The 24,218-nt window shown below is 45.3% G+C and overlaps 1 protein-coding gene across 1 annotated transcript in view; it reads right to left on the bottom strand.

Annotated features, from left to right (window-relative positions):
• LOC147683725 (von Willebrand factor A domain-containing protein 5A-like) overlaps positions 1–24,218 on the bottom strand; it is a 752,535-nt gene that overhangs the window by 617,594 nt on the left and 110,723 nt on the right. The window contains exon 10 of the mRNA XM_086944099.1: positions 543–622. Coding sequence (XP_086800225.1) covers positions 543–622 — 80 coding nt within the window. The remainder of the gene's footprint in view (positions 1–542; positions 623–24,218) is intronic.

Genomic DNA, 24,218 nt, shown 5'->3' with positions numbered 1-24,218 from the left:
TTGCACAGCAATACAAAGGAATTCTTCACAAGAACCTGTGGGAGCACATACTTCACTGCAACTCAAAAAAGAACCACCCTACAGCCTTAGCACAGAGCCATCTTTTCTTGGTATTTATCCTGTAATAATGGAAGGATGAAAATATTGTATAAGCCATCAGTGAAGGTTAAATTGTGTCGCAGAGGATGGGATGCTGCAGACTCCTAACAGAGACAAACCATTATATAAAGGAGAACCATGGAATGTCACATATTGGAGTAGAATACGGAATCAGACATACCATGATGAGGAATCTAAAAGATATTCTGTCTTGCAAGAGGACTAGTGCATGGCAGGACATACATGGAATAGCATTTCTGAGATATAGTAATAGTAGTAAATGTTTGACTAGACAAGGAAAAACGATATTATGGGATATGGGGCAGATCAGAAGAGTAGATGAATGAATTCACAGTTTAATAGGGAGAGGGGTATTGAATTATGGGTTAGGGAAGGAAGAAAGACAATGCTGGGAAAGTGGGAAAATATCTGAATGTGCTTACCGGTGTTTAGAGCTGTTGGCTTGGACCTCTGCAATCACTGCTTTAGTGTTCTCAACCGCTCCATCTGTGAAAATAAAGAGCTGCGGAGGGAAAATAATCATAAGAGAGAGTAACACGAGGTCATAATGCAGGCATCTGTAATAAAACAGTTTGATAGTATGGTGGAAGGGGCATATAAAGCTATTTTCATCTGTTTCTAAACCCCTTTTCTGGACATGCCAACATTACAAAATGACATTGTTGGAAATGTAAAGATAGATTTGCATTCATTTATTTTTACAGTTTTTAATCCATGTCCTCGGTACTAAGGGACATTTTATTACAATTGAAACTGTATAAAACATACAACCAAAAAGACTAAATGTTAACATGCCTTATATAGCAATATACTAATACCAGTAATGTTTTCATCTCTATTAAACATCTGAATACATTCTAAATGTATCAGTATAATTTTCCAGAACAGTGTTAGACAAATAGTTTGTTGACGAGGACAGCTGAGGCTATTCTGGTGTAAGCACTACCTCTGCAACAGCAGGTTATGTGTCTGTAGCAGGCATTGTACAGCCAAAGCATCCATGATGGTATGCACATAACAATAAAACATCTGACCAAGCATAGTTCATTTTTCAACACATGGTCCGAAAGTCGCAAAAAGCATTTAATTTATGTAAGATACTGAACTTTGTCAAATAAACAAGAGGGAATACTTTTGTGAAAATAAGACTTTAAAATAGAAAATAGAGAATTTGACAAAAGTCATTGAGTGCTTCAAGTCAATACTATAAAAAGCAAGCATTAGCCTATGGGAATGGTCAGTTAACACTGTCTGTAGCTAGATGCTGAAGGTAGTGAAGGTTTCAAGAGTGTGACCTCTAGAGATCATCTTTTGCACAACAGCAGGTAGCAGCTGCCAATTCCCGTGATTTGCAATGTAGAAATAATTTTGTCCTCACAGTGGCCATTTTTGGGCTAGGCCCTGGTTGCCAATTTTAAACAGTCAGCCCACTACCACTCTACCGCTTTCATCCTTGTTTGTTCATATTCTTACCTCTCTCTATCAGCTGGGAAGAGTGGCAGGTGAGCTAGTTTGTGAAAGTGATGACCAGGTTGCTCGATATCAGTGCAAGTCCTTTTAAGGCAAATACCTAACGCCTTTTTTTGTTTTTAGTTTTATATAGTGCAAACAAGAACCGAAGGTATCAGAGAGCTTTATATGAACTCGAGTTGCGTTAGATGGATTCATTTTGTTAGGCACAGGGAGATAAAGTGATTTTCCCAGAATCCCAGGCAGTTGAGCGTCCCTTCTGAGACTCGAACCTGGTTCCCCAGCTTGGAGGTCGACCGCTCTAGCCATTAGGACACCTTCTCTCCCCTTCTTAACTTGGTGTGTGTTTCTTAACATATCCTAAGGCTCCAGCAGCCTTAAAATGACTACATGTGCCAGGAGCAGTGGCACATTGTAGGACCCCTTCCAGATCCTAGGACATCTGAATTATGATCCCAACCTAGCAGAGATGATGCCTATATCCTGTTAGTGGGATACATGAAACTAAACGAGGTAGTGGGGACAAAGCCCAGAGAGCACGCGCCTCATGGAATCCAGAGAAAGGAGCCCGGTTAGCACCTATGACCTGTAGCTTAACTGAGGCTGGAGAGGAACTAGCGCTGGAGGTAATGTGTGGAGTCTGGGAAGGATAGTGAGACCTGGACAGAATGTTATATAATTGCCCAGTGGGTGAAGAGCACCCTATACCTGCTGGGCACCAAAGTGTGCTCTGAGAGTTCCATCTTGAGATGGTGGTCTCCGCTCCCAGGCACAGAGCGTCTGGTGCACATAAACTGAGGCAAATATGATGTTAACTGAGTGCCCCAGTGTTGGAAAGCACAGCACATAAGCCCCTTTTGTGGACAAGCGGATTAGATATCTTCAACCTGCCAGCAGACTATATCTGGTGTCGCAGCATGTGGAACAATCTGTGCCAGAATGACAGGAAAGCAAAGAAGGGTTACTTATGCTGCATATTGGCGCTAGTACCTAGGGCACAGGGGTCTTATGGTTCCCATGGATGACGCTGAACTAACAACTGGTGGGGGGCCTGACTGCACTCAATCAATATGCTGTGTTCAGATTATTATTTTTTTAATTATTTTTATTAACAGCTCAAAACAAGCGGTGGTCAACACAGTCTTGCAGTAGAATTGTTACAGTGTACCATAGAAAACACAGAGCCAACATTGCACGATCTATTTTACAGTGTTTACAGCAGAGTATAATAAAACATTTCACAATTCAGTCTCCCCGTTTGTGTGTAAGGGTTGGGGGGGCTTCACATATATATGGCCTCTTTATTCGTTCCAATTGGACCACACCGCCACCCATTTCTTTGGGCACCCTCGCGCCATGTATACAGTCTTTTCCTGGAGCATGCACCAGTCCATATCTTTTTTCCAGGAGTTGAGTTTCAGAGGCACTGTTGCCCCCCACAAACTGGCAATATTTTGCTTCGCCACTGCTTGTCCTAGCATTACCCATAACCTCCCCTTCGCTGACAGGTCTGTGGGCTACCAGATGTTTAGGAGGCACCTCTTAGCCTCCATACGCTGCTCCAACCCCCAGACTTGTCATACATTGAAGCACTCGTTTCCAGTAGGTCTGTAACCTTGGGCACTCCCATATTATGTGAATGAAGGTTCCTACCTCCCCACATCCCCTCCTGCAGAGACCCTCCTCAATGCGACCCATCAGCATCAGTCTGGTGCCAGAAACATACACCCGGTTGAGTATTTTAAGCTGAATAAGTCTTAGCTTAGCTGATATAGCCACTTCCTTGGGGGAAGGCAAGCGCACTATTCCACTCCTCGTCGTCTATTTCTAGTCCATCCGCCTCCCACTTCCTTCTGAGAGCTAGCAAACGGTCCGGTAAATTATTTATAAACTTTTTATATGTGAGGGAAATTACGTGTTCTGGGAGGTGTCCATCTAACAATCTATCCTCCAAAGGGAGGGGGGGGGGGAGCTTTTGGGGGTGTGGTCCCAGGGGGAATATTCTTATGAAGGGAGTGCCTGACCTGCAAGTATCAGAAGTATTCCGTTTGTGCAAGTTCGTATGTGCTTTGGAGTGAGGCGAACGGTATGACTCAGTCTGGACCCCATAGGTCCTTAAGGTGGGAGATGCCAATGAAATCCCAGATGCGGAACCCCTTGGTGTGGCCCCGATTGCCTAGCTTTTCGAGAGACCCAGTGGGGTAGCCATTGTTAGGGTATTGGCCCATCCCAGTTTGCGATGAGCAATGTGCCATAATTGGATAGAGTGTTGTTAGGGCCCTGTGAGCGGGTATCTACCAGGCTTTGAGTAAAGTGCAGCCTCAAAGTTCCCGCCTGGAAGGAGCCATCGGTCCATTACGTAACCCGGGTCATTGCCGTAACAGTAGGTGCCTTGGTTGATGGCCGAGAGGTGGGCGGCCCATTAATACTTCTAGATGTCTGGGAGCGCTATGCCCCCATCAAACCATCCCAATGTCAACTTCTGTAGGGATATTCTGGGTGTGCTGGACCAAAGGAGTTATTTTTGCATGGCCTCGACGGCCGCAAAATACGACTGCGGGACGAGGTCATGGTAGTTTTGTAAGGCGTAGAGGAATCTTGGCAGCACCATCATTTTAAAAAGAGCCGCTCGGCCTAGCAGGGATAGCGGGAGCTTCTGCCAGGTCGCAGAGTCTCGTTTAAACCGCTGTAGGGGCACAGAGATTCCTCTCGTACATGGTGGCTCAGCCGCGGTGCGTCCATTGGGGCGTAGGGGCGTAGCCCCACCAGCCACCATGGACCCGCATCGCGGCCGCATCTCTAGACTCTAAATAAAATACATTGCGCTGAATTGCGCTGGGGGGGTGGCCTGCTGCAGCTTGAGTGACAGTCCACACACTCAGGCTGCAGCAGAACGTAGTGCGCAGTCCCGCTGGGGAACTTACAGTGCACATGCTTGAGAAAGTTGGCACTGTAAGTCCCCAGTGGGACCCAGGGGTGCTTCACCGTGCTGTTCGCCTGCCACAGCCCGGGTTTCCTAAGGGCGACAGGGCGAGCAGCAAATGTGCCCCCCTAGCCAATCCTGGCGCTGCATGCAGCGAAAGGATTGGCTGGTCCACCGGCGCAGCATCCCATTGGATGCCGCGCGTGGGGGTGGCCCGGCATTCGAGACTGGGGGGCGGAGAGGACAGTCTGAAAGTGAGAAGAGGCTGGTAAGAGAAAAGACAGGCTGGCACGGAGCTCCTGGGGAAGAGCGGAGAGGCAAGGGGAGACAAGTCAGATGAGGAGACAGAGAATCCAGAGGAAAACGGAGAGAAGACCGTCTGTGGAAATGAGACATGCTAAAGCAAAAGAGGGAAGACTGGGCGAAAACGGACAGGCTCAAGAGGTGAAAGGGCAGATTTGGGGAAAGCAAGTAGGCTGAGAAGAAGGTAAGCAGACTCAAGGGACAAAATGACGACTGGGAGAAAGCGACATGTTTAGGGGAAATTGGACAGATCTAGAGGGAAGGGATAAGGCAGATTGAGGAAAACAAGCAGACTCCGAAGTTGAATGGCAGAATGGGGGGGGGGGGGGTACAGCAGAGTAGGAAGTCTGGGGGGGAAGCAGCCAGACCCATGGGAGAACAGACGCACTGTGTTAAAGTGGGCAGGCTGACAGGAAGTTAGGCAGACTCAGAGGAGAGTGGATAGAATGGAGGAAAGTGGCCTGGGTAGGGGGCAGCAGGCAAGCTGATGAAGACATGGGGGAAATGGGTAGAGTGAGAGAAAGCATATTGAGGGGAAAACAGGCAAATTTAAGATAGAACAGTCAGACTGGAGGGAAGTGGAAAGGCAAAGGGTCGGCCTAAGAGGGCTCTGGGATTTACTCAAATGGGTGCAAAGGTGGGTAAAGAATTTTATACAGCTGTCCCATAGATGCATTTCCACATATATTCAGCTCCACATTAGCAAATGATATGGCTGGTTGTAGTCAGGCAGCGCAAGGCATAGTAGTTATGCATGTTTTGCTGTGTTGTATATGCCACCAATAGCTTTTCCAGCATTGTGCCGCTGACGTTGTTGAATTGTGCTGAAACAGTGCATATCCTGGTTCCCTGAAGAGATGCGGCCTGTGAGGTTGTAAGCAACGCACAACACTTTTGACGTTGAGGTTGTATGTGGCCTTGAGGTTGTGTGTGAACTGTCAGGATGGTCACCTTGGGGCTGTATGCAGCTTATCTGGATAGTGGGTCCGAAATTGATCTACGTGGAATGGTGTACTTGGGTGTGTTAGCTGTAGTGAAATGGAGCATGGGGGATGTTAGCTCTCTGTACGCTAATTTGGCAGCTGTGCTCAGAGGTGTGGAATTCCTATCACGACGCCCAAGGACAATACGATTTCATGTTTACTTCGTCCAGTTTACAACTAGGTAACATCCCCAGCAACAGAAATCCTTTGGCTGACAGTTCACAGTACAACAGTAAGGATTTCTAAAAGAGGGTGGTCCACATCTAAGACTAAAATATCCATATGAATAACTTGTTCAAACTTTTATATATGCTTGATTGATGCGAAACCTTTACTATTTGGGTAAGAGCTCTCATGAAATGCAGTAAGATGTACACTCAGTTTGTGTTACTGCCAGTGGTTCAGTGTTCATAATTTTGCAAAATCCAACAATTTGAGCCTACATATAATCTTAACAGCTAAATTCAAAGAACAAAAACAATCTGCCCACTATGATTTTCAGTTGTTTCTGTTTCTGGTTATTGTGAGCTTATCGCTGTTTTATGTGAATTGAGGACTCTTTCTGAGCCTTATTATAAATCATAAGGGGGAGATTGTTCTTATTATTTGAATTTAGCTGGTATTTCCCCTGCTTGTCTGCCCTTAATCCGCTCTTCCAGGGGGCTCCTTTCTTATTTATTGGCCTACATATCTTCTCAAAATGGTCCCCGATTATAAGCAAATACATGGAGAAACGTGAAAACAAGATTTGAGATTGCTTGCTTTCAAGATAAAGTGTGCACAACAATTTTGTTTGCAGCTTGAAAAAACGTTTTGCTAAACTTTTGGACCAACTTTGGATACAATTTCTTTGAGGCATCATTTAGTCAAACATGTTTGACGCATGCAAATAAGAAAAAAGGTGCTAATGGAGAATATTGAAGCCTTGTTTCAAGGTGCGGGTGAGCGGTTACTGTGATGAGTCCTTATTTGTGGAAGGTGATGGGGTTAGCAATGTCTGGGGGCTAGAAATGTAGACATTTTCAAATTATGGTAGAAGTGTGTGTATTTGTTATCCGTGCACATGTGGTTGTTTTTGTCCATCTGGTATTTGTGCTAAGGTGTTAGTAATGAGTCTCATTGCTATTTGTACTCTGGTGATTGGTATGGGTGGATTTGCTCTTTCGTTCTAGGGGGTCGGATTGTGGGCATTTCCTGTTTGTCCATGCAAGCTGCTCCTACTGTGGATACTTGTTATTTGTGATTTGATGTGATGATTTTGTGTGTGTTCTGTTTGCTGTTGGTTCTAGCAATGTGACCTGACCTGCCTTTCCCCTTGGCTGCTGGCTCTGCCAGCAGGCGTTGTGACATCACAACTCAACTGTAATAAGAGGGTCTACATAATTTCTTTGTAACAGGCAAATGGGTGTGTCACAAGTAGCCTTTTATAAAGAAATTGGAAGGATTGCAAAATCCCACGTAATATATACAATTTAATATTACAAAAGTACAGACACCCCAATTCTACCACTCTGGTAATAATAAACTTCTTTACCAGGCAGAAACTGCCCCTGTACCTTGCACCCATCAAATCAATTATTGTTCCATTAACAGTGTCCAACCATACAACCATTGTGCCACCAGCGAACACCCAGTGTTTCAGATGCATTCGCATTGTCGGGTACAGGCTCCTATTCTCCCTCTTCCAAATATACACTGATACCAAGTTGTGTTTCTTCGGGCTTTTATGTGCCTATGTTCAATTAGCAGACAAGTAGCAAGCTTAATTAGCAGACAAGTAGCAAGCTTAATTGCATTCCAGTTGTAATTGCTTGTTCCTTATTTATTTGTTTTGAACTATCAAAAATTGCGAGCAAACTCACAGACAGAGAGCTTGGCAAATCAAGAAATACGAACAAAAATGATTGCAGAATACTACTAATTTACTATTCATTATTTCTTTTTTTAAATGGTTCTCAAAATGGTGGCTAAAATCACTCATTCTCCCATGCGGAACTCACATCACACCACACCTGAAAGAGCTCCACTGGCTTCCAATTCACAAACTAGCACAACTTAAACTACTAATTCACACTTTCAAGGCACTACATAAAACTGGCCCACCATACCTCAACAATCTCATCTGCTTTCACAAATCTTTATTCCTGGAGTGCCTCTGACTTCGTTGTGTTTCTTTACTTTTTGTGACTGTTGGTCCTGCGGGGAAACATTTTCAATTTAGGTGGTCTTGTTTACTGGGAGCATTGCTTTTTTTTTCCTTTAGTGTAATAGGCTGGCTGGTGAAGTGCACTTCCCATAGTGTGCAGTCACTCCAATTTGCCTTTAGGTGACTACCTGGCTTGATGGTGGTTTTCTATTTGATTTCATGTAACTCCTCGTCTTGATGAGTGCATTGGTTTTAGTTTGTTTGAGGTAACTGCTTCACATGCTGGTTTTATCACACAGCTGACACCCACCCTGAGAAAGCCAGAGCTGCCCTGTTAGTGGTATCCACACCAGTGCGCTTAGGTTCCTTACAGCTCCTTCACTTGAAGTGGGTTACCACCTACCCGTTACTTTTTGTATCCTGCTCGTACCAAGTCAGATCCAGACCCAGACCAGTCCCCACAGTTGCTCCGGATTAAGGGACTTGTCATGTCATCTCAGGCGCGATGTAAAGACTCCCAGTGAGCTGAGGACACTCTTGGCTCAAGAACCAAATAGCTGGAGACCCTTGTGGTTGTTTAAAGATTTAAGATCCGCCTGTAACTCAGTCTTGAGCTGGGTGGCTGACCTCGATTACAAAGTGGCTGTGCCAGATGTCCCATTATGACCCCTTTTGCCTGTCTCCCCTTCAGACGCAGAGGGCATAAAACTGAGGGATGCTCAACCCTGCCAAAAAACTGAGGGGTGACCCTAAGAGCACAGATGCCATCCAATCAGGGGTGGGATGCTTTGGTGTGCTGGTCTGGTTTTCTGGGTGCATTGGCTCAAGTTTTTCCCCATGTAATTGATTGGGTGTCTTGGTAAGTTGCTTTTATGTGAATGTCTGACTTATGACTGCGCATTCCTTTCAGTGTGCACTTGCTTCAGTTTACTTTGAGTCAGTCTAGTTTGCTGGATGTATTGCTTTCATTTTTCTTTCATTAAACTGTTTGACTTGCTTGGTGCTTTTATGTTGGTGCCTGCATGCTGAAGTGTACTCTTCTTCAGTTTAAATATATGTGACTGGCCTGTTGACTAGCACCCTGCTTTCAAAGTGAAGGTTCACAGGTTCACACTTGCTTTACTTTACTTTTGTATGGTTGACTGCATGCACTGTTTTGCTGGATGCATTGCTTTAAGTTACTACTTGATGCATTGGTTTCAGTTTGCTTTCAAGTAATTGCCTCTCATTTCTCTAATGTTTTGTGAAGGCTGTTTCCCAACTGCTGTGCAACTTCTTCTACTCTTAGAGCTGAGATTTTCATGAAAGTCTAATAGTCTGAATTCAGCACCTGAGCGTAATAGGACGAAATGTATGAAGCTCTGTGGTTATACTGAATAAGCAGCTACCTATGTTATGCCATCTATTAATGTAATAACTGCACTTTCACAATTGCTTTATTAACCTTCCTGCTTTCTCAAATTTGCTTGAAAATGCACGATTTTTCTTTTTTTTCAAAATTTTCTGGGGAGGGTAACCCCCCCTTTTGGGGTTTGGGCTCGCAAGCTGCGCTCGCTCGGTACGGTGCTGTATGCAAATCACTTTGCGCCCCATCACTTTGAAATGTCACCCACCGCCCCTGTGGTGGCTTTATCCTTTGAGATGAAAATTCACAGGTATTTGAATCCGTCCATAGCCACCTTAATCGGGCAGTCTCTAGGGATCACGGGGGGGCTGCCGTGGAGGCCATACAATAGGGATTTACTCCAACTAATACTATAACCTGAATTCTTCCCAAAATTGGTGAAGATGTCCAGGGCCTCCATGAGGGACCTTCGAGGTCTCAAGAGATAAAGGAGGATGTCATCCGTGTAGAGCGAGATTCTGTCCTCCCAGCCGTCGGCCCACCGGAGCCCCTCAGAGAAACATTCTGCCTAATCCAAGCCGCAAGTGGTTCAAGTGAAAGGGCAAACAGAAGAGGTGAGAGGCGACATCCCGGTCGTGTCCCTTGTCCTAGTGTAAAAGCCTCAGAGGTTTTATTATTTACAATGACCTGGGCCAGGGGTTCTGAGTAAAGAAGGCGCACCCATCCGATAAAACTGGGGGCAAATCCTAATTTCCGAAGAACTGCCATCATATAGGGCCACTCAAGCGTGTCAAATGCCATTGTGGCGTCGAGCGACACCACAACCGCATCTTCTTTAATAGTATGGCATTGTACCATCACTCCGTTAAGACGACGAAGGTTGAGCTCGGTGTTGCAGTGGGGCATGAAGCCAGATTGATCCGGGTGGACCAGTGTATTCAAGACTGGCTTGAGCCGATTGGCTAGGACCTTGGCCAGTATTTTGTGCTCAGCATTCAGTAAAGATATGGGCCTGTAGGAGGCACATGCATCTCTCGGTTTCCCTTCTTTTGGGATGGCCACAATTGTAGCTAAGCGTTGATCTCGCGGTAGCACTCCCTTCTCCTTACTTTCGTCAAACATACGTTTGAGGTAGGGGCCAAGGCCATCAGGCTTGATCTTGTACAGTTCAATCGGGAGGCCATTGGGCCCAAGGGATTTACCCAGGCGAAGGTCTCGAATAGCCCGCCCTAGCTCTTAAACGGTGAGCGGCCCCTCCAAAGAGTGTTGTTCATCCTCCGAGAGAGCTGGCATCTGAATGTCGGCCAATAAATCCACAGAGTCTTCTGTTGTGCAAATTCGTTGACTATCTCGGGGGTTCGTAAGGACGGCTCCAGATTCGGTCATAAGCTCAGCCACCACTCTGCGGCTTTTTTTTTTTTTTATATATAAAATCGAGCCAGGCTATAAGCTTACCCGCCTTATCGCCTTGGTCGTATATTCTGCCCTCCCTGTTCCTTCCTAAAGTTTTGGCTGTGTCAGTAGCTAGGGCCCTATATTCTGCTGTTTTGAGTTGCATCTGGTGAATCAACCCTGGGTCGCCATCAGTCTGCGCTACCTTTTCCAACCCGAAAAGGTCAGTCTCGATAGTTACCAACTGCGCCTCCCTTTATTTACGTCGGCCAGTGATCACAGACAGGGCCTCCCCTCTGACGACAGTCTTGAAGGCCTCCCACAATACTAGAGAGGATTCTACCGAGCCATAATTGCTCTCAAAGTATCGGTCAATTGAGAGTTAGTGTCTTTCTTAGGTCGTCGCTCTGCAAATACCAGGTGTTGATCGGCGCAAAACACCCTTCACGCCGGTCACAGATTGTGAGGTGGGCCAACAGTGGGGAATGATCAGAGATACCCCGCGCCAAGTGTGTGACTTCCTCTATTGTGGTGCCCATGCATAGGTGCCAGACTGTAGTCAAATGGGAAAATGAGCGTTGCGGGCCTGAAAAGAAGGTATAAGGTTTGTCCATCGGGTGTTTTAAACACCAGACAGCCAGTCCAAAAGCCTCAATGAAGTCAGCCAGCCACAGGCACCCCAGCGGTATGTCCCTGGGTGGGTGTCAGTCTAGGTCTCCCTATACTACTGCATTAAAGTCACCCCCCACTAGGAGTTGACCGTCCGGGAGGGAAAGGAGAAGCTTGCCCAGGTCTTGGTAGGACCGAGTTTGGAGTCCCAGTGGGATGTATGTCGATACCAGGTTTAGCCTACGCCCCTCCCATTTTCACGATACAGCCGCGAATCGTCCCTGCGGGTCAGTTGCTGTGTGGTCAATGACGAGGGGGAAGCTACGACGAAGAATTCCCACTCCCCGGGACCCAGAGGTAAAACCAGAGTGAATAGTCATAGAGTACCCCCACCTGTTCAGTGCGTGGCACGTATTGCCCAGCAAGTGGGTCTCGTGCAACAAGGCAGCATCTGGGAGGTGTCGTTTAACAAATTGCAGTACAATGGTACGTTTGAGATTGTCCCCCAACCCGCTGACATTCCAGCTCATTACCTTGAGGCTTTTGTCCCATTTTTTAGCCGTAACTACTCCTTACTGAGAAAACAGCCCTGTGCGGACCAGAACACTGTTTGACTGAATAACTACATTCCTGGTGTGACCAAACCAAAATTCCCCCCCTGCCCCCCACCATCCCCCCGCCAAACCTCCAACACCCCCCCCCCCCCCCCTCACTGCTACCCTGCTCTGTAGGCTTCGAACTACCCACATCCCCAATTAGCAGAGTGCCTTTCACCCGATACTCAACCTGGAAAAGGAAGAAACATCAAATCAAACCAATCCCGGTCTTCCCTTCCCGGTGAACGTTTTACAAGGAGAGTGCACCGGCTCCAGCTCCACCTGCCTCACCCCCATAGATTACTACAATACACCATTGAATCCAACACTCCGTGGCACTAGGATTATGTCCAACTAGAGTATGCAGCCCACCCAGTGCGGCATTATTCCAACCCACTGCGGGACTGTCCGGCCCATGGATAAAGTAGTGAGAGGGAAAGGGAGGGCCCTCAACAATGTCAAATTGTCAGAGCCATGTCTCCATCGCTGAATGGGACGTACCTTCTCGCCCCCCCCCCCCCCCCCCAAGGTCTTGCAAGATGGGCCCCGACCCGCCACCCGGCATCACCCCCAGCATACGTTACATTATACAGCGGTCCATCGTGTCGGGTCCATCCCCCTCAGTGGTCTGCCGCTTCTCGGATAGTGCCCCAGTGGGGGCTTGCAGACAGTGATCTCCAGGAGTGCTGACTCAGGCCGTCCATATCTGACCTACCAATCACTGACTCTGGGGACGGAGCCTGGATGGCTCTCCAGATCTCACCACTCACATGGTCCCGAGCCTTGAACGCCTCCCGGTCAATCCAGTCCTGCACGTCAGACGGTGAAGTGAAAAACAAGGACTTGCCCTCGGCCAGGATTTTGAGGTTAGCAGGAAAAAACAATGTATTTGATGCCCTTCTCCCTCAGCGCCGCCTTCACTCCCACAAAGGATCGCCTTTCTCGCTGGACCTCGCTGGACCTGAAGAGTAAAGTCCGGGAAAAAACGAATGGTGGTATTTTCGTATTGCAAGTCACCTGCCTGCCTTGCCACCTGCAGTATGGCGTCCCTATCCCTGTAGTTTAGGATTTTTGCAATTATCGTCCTGGGCGGTGCCCCTGGTTTAGGTTTAGGGATAGGCGCCCGATGTGCCCGCTCTATAGTGAAAATGTTAGCCAGGCGTTTAGGCTTCAGATGGTCGAGCCCTTCCTTCCTGGTCCTCCAGCCGCAGGGCCATCTGGCGGTGCTGGTGCACCAGATAGTTTACGCGTTGTTCCAGGACTTTGGTGGACGTCTGTAGCTCTGTAATACCTAAGAAATAAAGAAGTAAGGAACAGGAAAAAAAGGAAAGCAGACAAGAAAGACAGCAAGAGAAAAAGGAATAAGAGGAAAATGGAAAAAAGGGAAAAGAAAAAAGGAAAGAATTAGGGAAGTAAAGAAGGAAAGAAATAAAGAGACGGAAAGAACGAAGGAAGAAAAGAAAAAAGGAAAGAAAGGAGAGTAGGAAATATGGAATGAAAGGCAATATTGAAATTTAAGAGAAAGAATGTGAGAGAAGGAAAGAGCAAGAGAAGGAAAGAAAAAAGAAAGAGCAAGAGGGAAAGAAAAAAAGGGGCATGCCTAAATTGGGCTGCCAGTGCGACTATTTCCAACATCGTCACGAACGACCAATAGTCTTTGCATCCACATAGTCAATTCAACATCTGATTTCACAGCATCAGGATTATGGAATTTTACAATTGTACACTGAATATAAAATAGTGGGTGGAAAATCCCATCCCTAACAATAAATTTTCTAACAGTGGATAATCCATCAGTATAGTAGATTCTCCACAATTGTTAACTTCAGTTTAGGGATGGATTAGTGGGGAAGTGGCCTGTAAAATGGGATGAGTGTAGGTATGTATTCAAGACATAACTGCAGATGGTGCCCCTCTCCAGCCAGCAAACAACTGCCCAGTTGTTTGCTGGCTGGAGAGGGGGCAATGCTAAGGACTCTGTCCATTCTGTCAGTTTGCAGCTCCAGCAAACACGTATTACTTGCATGCTTTATTACACTCTGGCTAGAATAGCTAAATGGGCCCAGGGAAATAAGATCGGGGACAAGATAAAATTTCCAAAATGTGGACTATATGCTGCTAATTTAAAACATAGGTTTATGGGATGCCCAGAATTGAGTGGATATTGGAAGAAAATCGAGCAAATCCTTTATTCTAAAGTAAGATTGGATCATCCATTTACGGATCTTGAAATTATGTTGGGATATAAAGATGATAATCCAGCAGTAACGCGTCTCCTTACGATTTTGATGGCTGCAGCTAGGCTGGCTATTGCCTGGTTATGGATCTCTGCTACACCACCTATGGCTGAGGATTGGTGGGCGATTATTGGAGATACTTATGGCTTAGAGGCAGCCCTGGCAAAGGCAAGGGGTATCAGATTAGTTCAACTAGAGGCGCTATGGGACCATTGGCTTTGGATGGACTAAGGTAGCTGGATGTGGCTAAATATAAAATAAGATGTATTTCCCCTAAAGTATTTCTGTATATGTTATGTTACTGTGAGGTTTCTTTTCCTTTCTTTCACTTATGTACTTGCATCTTTGTTTTTTCTATATACATTTTTTGGTTTATGTTCTCTGTATGAATTTGCCCTTTGAAGAAGAAAAAAGAAAAAAAAAGCAAACAACTGCCCAGAAATAGAAATCCACTAAGTCACAATAGATAAGAACACTAGAACATAGGATATACAATATTCTAGCTTTAAAGATACAGGTGACGTTATCACAGTATACAGCATAGCCATAAGCTTCTGAGGTAGTAAAAAAATCTCAGTACTCATTCTACATTACTAGAATTGCTTCCTGAGATGAGTGAGTAGGAGAAAGGGACACAATATAGCTATGTTTCATAAGGGGTAGAGATGCTATCTTTCCACAAGGAAAATATTTTAATTTGGAGAAGGAAAAGAATACTTTGTAAAGCCAATTTCTAGAACATTTATTTAGCCATCAGGTGCCACATACCTGCAAAATGTAAGTGCACCTGCAAAGCAAGAACTACGTGAACAAACCTAGGATAGTATAATTCTGATATTTCCTGTACCCATGTGAGCACAGGAGTCCATCCAGCTGCTGAGCACTGGTAGATACTGTAGAGCGAAACCTCCTCTGGCAGCTACTGAGAACCTTATTTTTAATCACTGCCACCCGCCATCACAGTTAAGGACATTTCTTAAGCATAATAAATGCATTTAAACATGAGTCAGATTACATGATCTGTTGCACTATGGGATGCTGCCCCCCTTCTCCTTTTAGCATGGACAAAAGCAGTCAGCTGTGGCATTTGAAGACTGGGCAAGCACACATTTCTGTAAGAGGTCAGGAACAGGGCATATCAATAAAGAACAATATGAGAAATGGAAACCGAAGTATAAATAATCAAAGTCTTAAGGAGTTTGTTAAGATTCTCAAAATATAGCTGGAAGGAAAACTAAGCTGACTGCACCCAGCCTCACTACCAGCGGGGTCAAATGAGGGCACCAGGGAGAGGCAGGCAGCCAAAAGCACTCTGTGGGCAAGAGCCAACGTGATTTAGATTCTGAGCAAACATGACTTGCTACTCCAACTGGCTGATAATACAAGCATTGACAGAACCAAAAAGTTCTCCTACGCAAGAGGTATTGGTTTTGCCAATATCTTTTAGCCATGATGTACAACAGTATAACTAAAAGGAAACTTAGAAAAAGGTGCAATGACACAGCCAGTAGCCTTGGCATCATAGCTTCTTTTAGGGTGATGAGAAAATCAGGGAAACGGGTAAAGGCGTAGGGCAAGCCATGGCAAGCAGGAGGGGTGGGTGGGCAAGGGGCTGCAACACAGATGCGTATGGGAGAAAATAAATAGTCCCTTAGTCACAGCATGTACTGCGGACAGGCACTAAGAGAGGAAGCAATTTGTGCTTGTACCACGCTTCACAGAAAGAAAAGGAAGTGGTGCCCGGCACATTCTGACCAATTAGGAGACAGCAAAGAAGAGGGACAATGAAGTCAACAAACAATAAGTTATGGGCGAGCTCCAAGACCATTACTGTAAACAATGCCCATTGTAAGGAGAGTTCATGCACTGTCTGCAGACAAGACCTAAAAAGAGCTAGATGAAGGTGGTCTTCTGCAAAGATGCTTCAGAGTCGCCGAAAGCCTGCAGCATCTCCCTCTCAATGCACTACATGGAATATACGTCACACAGAAAGGATAGCAAGGCATTACATACAGTGTCTTCATCTGGACACAATTAACAAGGGAGGGCTATGGACAAATACATAATAAGGATCTTCTAGTTGCTTACGGAAATACAACAGTATAAAATGGCCATTATATGTATGGATAGACCGATATTAATCAACAACGTAAAAAATGACAGTGTTTGTGTGAGAAAATATACAACTTACTGATGTTTTGAGAACCACAAAGTTGGAATCATTAAGTAAACTACACAAAATTACAGTTCAGAGCACATTAGAATAGTTGAATGAATGGAAAATTTGATTTTGAGTTTGCTTCATAAGGTCATGAGAGAGAGCATTGCAGGTTAATCAAGAAGAGAGATGCTAGCACTGAGAATCTGCTCTGATTAATCTCCTATTTCTGGATCATGGTATTACAATAAGGGCCGATGATGAGAAATTCCGTTTTTAAGCAATTTGGATTGAGACTACTATGACCAACCCAGGCTTCAATAGCTCTGAAATCCATTGGATTTACTGTACAGAACGGCTGGTTCTTCAGACACCCTAAAGTGGATTTGGGTGTTCACAAAGAAATGGAATGGAAGGAGATTGTTGGAGAGAATTCCCATACGGACTCTAATGTGTATATTGCATTGTGAGAGGGCTCGGGAGCCCAATAATAATCCCTTCGACAACTGGGCTAGATGGAGAAGACTGATTTCCAAGCCATATTACTTGGCTTTGCTTGGTCAGAAAGAATCCCAACTAATTAAAAAGTTCCTGTGAGACTATAGCACTGATGAGTGGAGTCTGTGTAGAAGGGTGTGGCTCCTGATTATTGAGTAGGGAATAAAATTGTAATTTAATATTTTAGGCAAAATACTGAGAACAAAACATTGCATGTGTAGATTTTATATAACTTGCTCCACATATATGTATCTTGACAATATATATGTGTTCAAGGTAGGTAGAGTTAACTGTAAACCTACACTTTCTGATATGCACTTAGGTTTCCTCGATGTCTTCCTGCAAGTGATCTTTATGGGTTTTTCTCTTACAAAAGATCAACAGAAGGGGTACCTTATACCTGAGGGGAATGCCTAGTCCCCTGCCAGTTGAAGCTGCTCATGTACCTTTGCACATCATCTCAGATCACTCAAATCTCTTACATTGGGCTACAGCTCCTGGCGAGTTCGTGACTGTTGCCTTTTTTCCCCACTTGCCGGCTCTTTCTTATGCTAGGGAAAGCCACAGAGTGTAAGAAAGAATGGGGTCAGCTTTGATCTGCTTGACACTCACCATGGAGGTATCCGTCAACTTGTGGCTAATTCCAAAGGCTCTCACTCAATTTACCCACTCAAGGGAAAGGCCATGGCATGACAGAGCCACAACTGGTTCGTGACAGTACTGAAAAAGTATCAGGTAAGAAGGAGAGGAGCTCAGACATCACAGGGAACTCCAGCCTCCTCCACCTACCAGTGCAGCATGGGTATCCCTCGATAGGATTCTCACCATTCATATGACTGGGCGGGAAACAACCTAAATCCTTATTCATCCTAGCGTAGATTGTTGTCAGCCCCGGGGATCACTTACCACAAGGTGGGCACCTCTGTAGCTTAGGGTAAAATGGATAATTATGTGAACAGCAGTCGCCATTCTTGTAAAAAACTGACCCCGTTGTGGCCCAGCATAATATTATGTGCAAGTAAGCCTCCCTAACACATGTCATGGTCTGCAGTAGATGAATCATTCTTGAACATGTGGGGAGGGAAATGCGATAGGGTACTAATCCAGGACTAGTTACCCTAGACATTTACTAAAGTTTGGTTGGTATCAATTGTACCAAGCAAAACACTCTGCATTTGAACACTGGTTAACAAGTATTGAAGTAACCTTGAAGACAAGAAGTTAAATGGAGTCCTAAGTCCATGTCCTCAGGCACAGTGGAGACCATGCTACTACCTTTACCATCTTTAGGAAAGACACACTACCTTGTGCGTACACAAGAAAACATGATGGGTGTCCAGGAAGGATAGGTTATCTCTAGAATTTAAGAGGGTTACTAGGCATCGAATCCCATCCAAGACCAAATGTTAGCGGCTCACAGTAAGGATGATGCTACCCAATCACTGTCCACTGTATTTCCAGTTCATATCCTGCTGTTGATCATCAACAAGACAGTATAAACATTCCTTTGACCAGAGGTCACTGTATTATAAACACACAAATTCGTAAACACTAACCACCCTGCGAAGAACCATAGAAGTTGCATTCATGCTAACAATAAACATGCAGGCATGAAGACAGCAACAGACTAATATAAAACCAAAGAAAGACCAGAAATATCCACAGTACCCAAGGTTTTCTGCAGCATCTTCTTGCATTACAGATAGCCGCCTCAACTGCATTCCAACTTGGATTGAGGCTTTGAGAGGAAGGTGATAAGGTATATGATGCACTTGGCAGTGGTCACAAGAACCACAGGTCTCGTGCTTCCTAACAAATTGAAAGCAACTCAGTTCCTGCCGCCATTGCATGCCAACTATAGACGATATAGTAGCTGATTTAAACGCGGGTTACCACCAGCTGGAGCTCCATCCGGACAGCCGTAACATCACATTTTCAACACATGTCGGCCTCCGCAGGTTCAAACGTCTGAGCTTCGAAGTGTCCTTGGCCGCCGAACTGTTCCAAAATGCAATCAGGGAAACGCTGTCGGGACTACCAGGAGTCATCAATCTAAGTGATGATATTCTAGTCTTCCCCAAGACCCTAGAGGAGCACCATGGACACCTGAGAGCCGCGCTTCAGCACCTAACAGACCACGGACTTACGTTGCACCGAGAAAAGTGTTCGTTCTACAACAAATCAGTCGAGTTCTTTGGATACATCTTTTCTCGCGACGGACTCAAGAGTGGACCCAAAGAAAGCAGAGGCCATCCAGTCAGCACCAAAGCCGACATCTGCAACCGAGGTCCGCAGCTTCCTGGGGATGGCCACATATTGTTTATCCCCAATCTGGCATCCTGTCGGAACATTAGAACACCAGGACCTAGAGGAGGTGGAAGAGTTGTCAGGATCCTGTCACAAGACGCTTTCCCAAGGCCCTAAAGCTAGAAGAGATAGGAACAGCCACCGACCAGGATGAGTGTCTCCGGAGGGTAAAACGCACACTGGAGGACCGCAGCTGGAAGCATTTCTTGGACGGAGCCAGAGCCCTCACGACGGATGAGCAGACATTTTGCCAACAGATGTGGCGTGCGCAAAGTGAACTGAGCGCAGGGCCTCATGGAGTGGTTTTGCGAGGGGCCACCATTGTCATACTGTCATACCCTCAAGCCTGCATAGGGAGGTAGTACGCCTCACCCATCAAGGAAATCAATGCATAGCAAAGAGAAAGGCCAGGCTGCGTGGAAGGGTGTTGTTCCCCGGCATGGACCGCACGGTAGAGGAGGAGATCCGCAACTGCCACTCATGTGTCATCACAAGTCAGGAACCTGCGCCACATCCAGTCATCACGGAAGAATCGCGTGACATTCCCTGGTCCAAGATAAGTTTTGACTTCGGGTCATTTCCGGATGGACGCCAATCCATGGTACTGATCGACTCATGCTCCCGGTTTCCAGTGGTGGAAGTGATCCCATCCACCGCTTTCAGCCATGTCAAGCCAGCCCTGGATAGGGCATTTGCAATGCTAGGCTTCCCAGATGAAGTAAGATCGGACAATGGACCGCCGTTTCAGGACTCGGATTTCAAAGCATATCTAACCAGACGAGGTATACGTCATCGGAGGATCACACCACAGTGGCCTCAGGCCAATGGAGAGGTCGAGAGATTCATGAGGACAATGAACCGAGCTTTAAAGATCGGTGTGGAGAAGGTGGAAGTGGCCGAATGTTTCTGAACGCCTACAGACAGACACCACACTGTACCACCAAGTGCGCCCCAGCGCAGTTCATGTTCAGGCGACCCTCACAAGATTGTGTGCCGGTGAGCCCAGCATGGCAGGCACCAGAATTAGATCACGAAGCGACACAGGACCGGAGATGACGCACCAATGAGAGAGCAAGCCGAACGAGAAGAGCCGGAGTCAGGCCACTGGCAGTAGGCGATTGCGTGGTCCTCAAGACTTGCCACCACCAATGGAAGTATCAGACAACGTTTGAGCCCGAGATATGGGAGATTGTGAACATCCACGGCACCATGGTGTCAGCGTCTCACGGATCAAGGGTAGTGACACGAAACTTGTCATGGTTCAAGCGAGTGTCTATGAATGAAGCAACCCAGGAACAGGTGTCGGAAGACATGGAGATTGATGAGGACCAGCCGGCTACCACTGAGGCAGCCGCCAACCCTTGGGACAAAGAACCATCACCAGCCCGGGGAGGTGCAGGATCAAACATCATCCAGTCAGGTCCAGAGAGTGAAGCGGCAGAACCGGCGGGTGCACCTGAGGCTGAAGGGCAGCGAAGCCGGAGGTACAACCTACGACCAAACCAGACTCCCAGTCAGCGGCTCCAAGGCTATGCCTGGAGACTACGCACTGCGAAGAACTCTAAATAAGACTGGACTATTCATCTGTGAGTTTGGAGGGATGTACTGGCGGAGCCACGCAGCCAGTCCACACACGCACGCACGCAGCCCGGGGGCGGGGCAGCCCTCTGGTATAAATAAACAGGCGCGAGACCGCTCGTGGTCTTTGGCCCTTAAGTGATAGCGGTCTCTGTGTCTAATTGGAAAGCAGTCATAGGTAGGCCCCACTCTGCGGCCTAGGTCACCCTTGCCCCTTGCAAGCATTACACATAGCACAGGTCATCCCTTTAATCAATGGATGGCGGTCTGATTAGATGGCAAGTTAGTGCTAGCCTCAATATGGCAGCTTCACTAGCTGTTAAACCAGCGTGGTCGGTCTAACTATTTTTTTGCAGCACACGCAGGTACCAATCATGATTGTTCCGTGAAGAGTTGCCTTTACCATCTCACCTTTACTAGGGATATTGATTAACAATACCTCAGATAATATATGTACCGCATTTGCATCCCTTTCAGTTTAAGTACACATTGTTAGATGGCAAAGTTATATACAGTAGCTGGTAGCCTTATCTGCATTTCTATTATATGGTTTCGCTGTCATACATCCCTAAAACCCTGTTGTGTGTTTCAGATATACAGTAGGGGCTTTATGAAAATACAGGATTAGCAGTTCGTCCCCATATCTTCAACGATAACACCTTAGGTACCTTGCTTAATTTGCTTACACCTTGGCCCGGTTTCTAGATATTCGCAGTTTGAGTAATTAAGCTTTTTTGTATTTTACGGTTCTCTCCAGAATAACCAATGACGACAGCACTATGAGGACATCAGGCTAATCTAGCCTTATTTTCGCACTTTTAAGGTACATCAGAGTGTTTACGATGTAACAAATAAGGAGTCTGTTTTATTAACATCTGCAATAGTTTATACGTCGTCAAAAACTCATGCTATGTATACATAAATAGAGGTTCCTAATTTATTCCTCTGTTTCATAGTTTCTTTTCTTTTTAGGATAAAGCACTGACTATACTATTTATCGTTTACACTACTCATGGTCCCCATAATTATTTCAGCACCGTATATCCATCGGTAGGTGTCTATTTTATGAATATTGTCAATATAGCTATCTTTCGGTATACCAATAGGACCAGAGTATGAATATGAGGTACATACTAGGGACAAGATCCACTCTCCTCTCTATATCCTTAAATGTCTACCAGTCCCTTCTTTTCTTTCATATTTTCAGTTTTTTCAACCCTTCTTCTTAGACTTCTATAATGCACAATTTGCACTTTTTATGTATTTACCTGTTTCACATGGCTCCATTCAAGCTCAATATAGATGTGAACTTGTATCATCCTTTACGAACTGTATCATCATTCTATAACATCTGAATGTACATTGTTTGATTCATAAAGTGACACTATTAGTCTGTTCATTTTTTTTTGTAACATGGTAGTGATATGCAATTGTTCTTGCAGAATATACTTTTTGGGAGGTGGCACTCCTGAGGAAAGCAGCGTTAACTGCCGAAACACGCGTCGAGACAGAACTTGAAAATCACACGATAAATTGTTGTTCTATGGACATTGTTCTCAACAAACCAAATTGCGGATTAATTAACTGATTTTGATCTATATGAAATATTATATTTGAAAGTATGAATAATTGACTGAAGTACATAACATTGCTCATGACAATTTATGCCCAGAGATGTAGAACCATTATGCAACCTCTTTTTAGAAACACTGCCATGTATAACAAATACAATTATTTTTGTATTTTTCTATATACTAGTGTCACTATTGATTATTTGACTATTCTTTTGTATTATTGTGCTTTTGTTGCGTTGTTTACTTAATTGAAGTTGCCCCAGACCATTTACAGTATGTCCTGAATCACTGCTCCATGGCTCACAGCATAGTCAATGGCCAGGGGAGCCCAGTAAATTTAAACGGGCGCAAGGAGGTCTAAGGCACATGAAGGGGCTACAGGTGAGCGGGTGGCACATAAAGGGGTGGCCAGGAGGCCATGGCAGGGTCAAAGAGGGGCTGCTGGACACAGTCGGGTATTAAACAGGGGGTCTGGATGGGGGCTATGGCACAGGGAGTGTCGGCAGGGCAGGCTGACAGCTCACCACAGAGATTGCAATAAGGTGAAGGGGCACCTAGGGGGGTACGGAGGCAGAGGTAGAAACACCGGACTGACACTTTATCTAACCCTGCATTATTTTGGTTTTAAGTGTCATAATATTTAATTAATGTTAATATTGCATGGTCACTTTCAACACAAATAATATGTTTACATAACTGGATCAGAAACTAACAGGAGGAAATTGTTAGCCTAAACAGTAAAGTTTCTCTCAATCTCAATCCCTGAGAAGCTACAATTTATGTTTAGGTCTGTGATCTAGGACTTCCTTTGTGACAGGCCATACTTCCGGGAGTCCAACCGTCTGCTGCTTGACACACAGCCGAGCTTCCTAGTGGGTTACAGTACTGAGCCTTCCCTACTCTAATTCGTAAAGGAAAGCCTTGACTTAAATTCACCCGTCATGGTAATGCTACCTGATCCATCTTCAGCATTCAACACCATTTCCCACTCTATATTACTTGACAGACTCAAAGGAATCGGCATCGGAGATCAGGACCTGCAATGGCTAAAGTCTATTGAGGATAGCCCACAGACAGTCTTCTTCCTCCACTTTCACCTCAGCCTTTAAACCATTTGTGTGTGGTGTACCTCCGGGATCTGCACTGAGCCCTACCTTTTTTTAATATTTATCTTGACCCACTGGCAAAACTTGTAGAGGCATGGGGATGACACTCTACTCCTCTTTGCCTTCCAGGTGGAATCTCCTGAAGTGGAGTTCTTTGAAATTGTGTCTGAAGTTAGTAGTCAAATGGATAAATGAAAACTGCCTCAAGCTAAACTCTGTTCCAAAGAAGAGTATTTAAAAAAAAAAAATTATATATATATATATATATATATATATATATATATATATATATATATATATATATATATATATATATATATATATATATATATATATATATATATCCAGATCCTAGCATCTGGTGGTCATTAGATCTGGGTGCTCGCGCAGCCTCTACTGTTACACACCTTGGAGTGAAATTTGAATCCAACCTTTCATTCGAACTCCAAATCAAGGCAATATCCGCCTAATGTTTTGGTACACTGAAATCACTTAGGAGGATGCTCCACCTTTTCCCAGTGGACTCTCGCAAGACAACTGTCCACAAACTTATGACAGCACAACCGGACTATGCGAACAGTTTGTACTTGGGTTACCCTGCCTATCTAATATAGCATCTTCAAAGTGTGCAGAACTCTACCGCCTAAATATTCCTTTGCCTAACTGTGTCTAAACATCTTAGTCTACTCCACTGGCTCCCTTTCACTAAAAGAATCCAATGTTAGGCTATTGTTTTTGTTTGCAGGGCCTTTATGTATAAGGGTGCAGTCTACCTCCATAAGGAGTTCAAGCAACATTGCCAAAGCAGATCCCGGAGATCGAATATTCAAGCATTTTCAGCCACCCTTGCATTCAGAAGGCTAGAAGAGGCAG

Source organism: Lissotriton vulgaris, chromosome 11, assembly GCF_964263255.1.
Source record: "Lissotriton vulgaris chromosome 11, aLisVul1.2, whole genome shotgun sequence".
Taxonomy (NCBI): domain Eukaryota; kingdom Metazoa; phylum Chordata; class Amphibia; order Caudata; family Salamandridae; genus Lissotriton; species Lissotriton vulgaris.
This window is presented reverse-complemented; position numbering and strand designations above follow the sequence as displayed.